The following is a 565-nucleotide window of genomic DNA, read 5'->3' as shown; positions in this document are numbered from 1 at the left end:
GCCATATACATTTAAAATGTGGGTTGAGAATGCAATATGGCAGATTATTAAACAGCCATCACTAGTTTGTAAAGAGAGCAGAAGAGGGGAAACAATTCTCCATAACCGTTTCTATATTTCTGTGGCCATCTGATTTAAACTTTACAGTAAAGGAAGCCATTAATTTCACTGCTCTAGACATAAACAAGAGACAATAGATGTTATCAGGTTGCATGGTCTTACTTTCTTGTAGTCCTTCATGTCCATGTGGTCCTGGTGTCGGTACTGGTTACTGTTGGACAGGGGAATGATGGGGATGGTGTAAACAGGCTTCACCAGGGCCCGCTGGGCCAGGGCTTCTGCCATCACCTCACTGCCAAAGTCTGGCATTACATTCCTAAAGGACACAAAGTAGTGAAATGTAAGGGAACGGGAGAATCAAAGGGGACGGTGCTTCCAAATAAACAGAATTAAACCTGTTAAATTATATCAAATCATGAAAAAATAATTTAGACAATCTAATTCTAGTACTGAAACAAGTGATTTATTGCTGTATTAGACTACACTCACACTGTAGGACTTGAAG

The 565-nt window shown here is 40.0% G+C and overlaps 1 protein-coding gene across 1 annotated transcript in view; it reads right to left on the bottom strand.

Moving 5' to 3' along the window:
- LOC119426791 (enhancer of polycomb homolog 1) overlaps window positions 1–565 on the bottom strand; it is a gene marked incomplete at its 5' end in the record, with an annotated part of 8,751 nt that overhangs the window by 6,220 nt on the left and 1,966 nt on the right. The window contains 1 exon segment of the mRNA XM_037694371.1: window positions 223–376. Coding sequence (XP_037550299.1) covers window positions 223–376 — 154 coding nt within the window.

The sequence above is a fragment of the Nematolebias whitei genome, chromosome 20 (assembly GCF_014905685.2).
Source record: "Nematolebias whitei isolate Nwh7 chromosome 20, NemWhi1, whole genome shotgun sequence".
Taxonomy (NCBI): Eukaryota; Metazoa; Chordata; class Actinopteri; order Cyprinodontiformes; family Rivulidae; genus Nematolebias; species Nematolebias whitei.
Note: the sequence above shows the minus strand (reverse complement) of the source record. Positions and strands in the feature narration are given on the sequence as shown.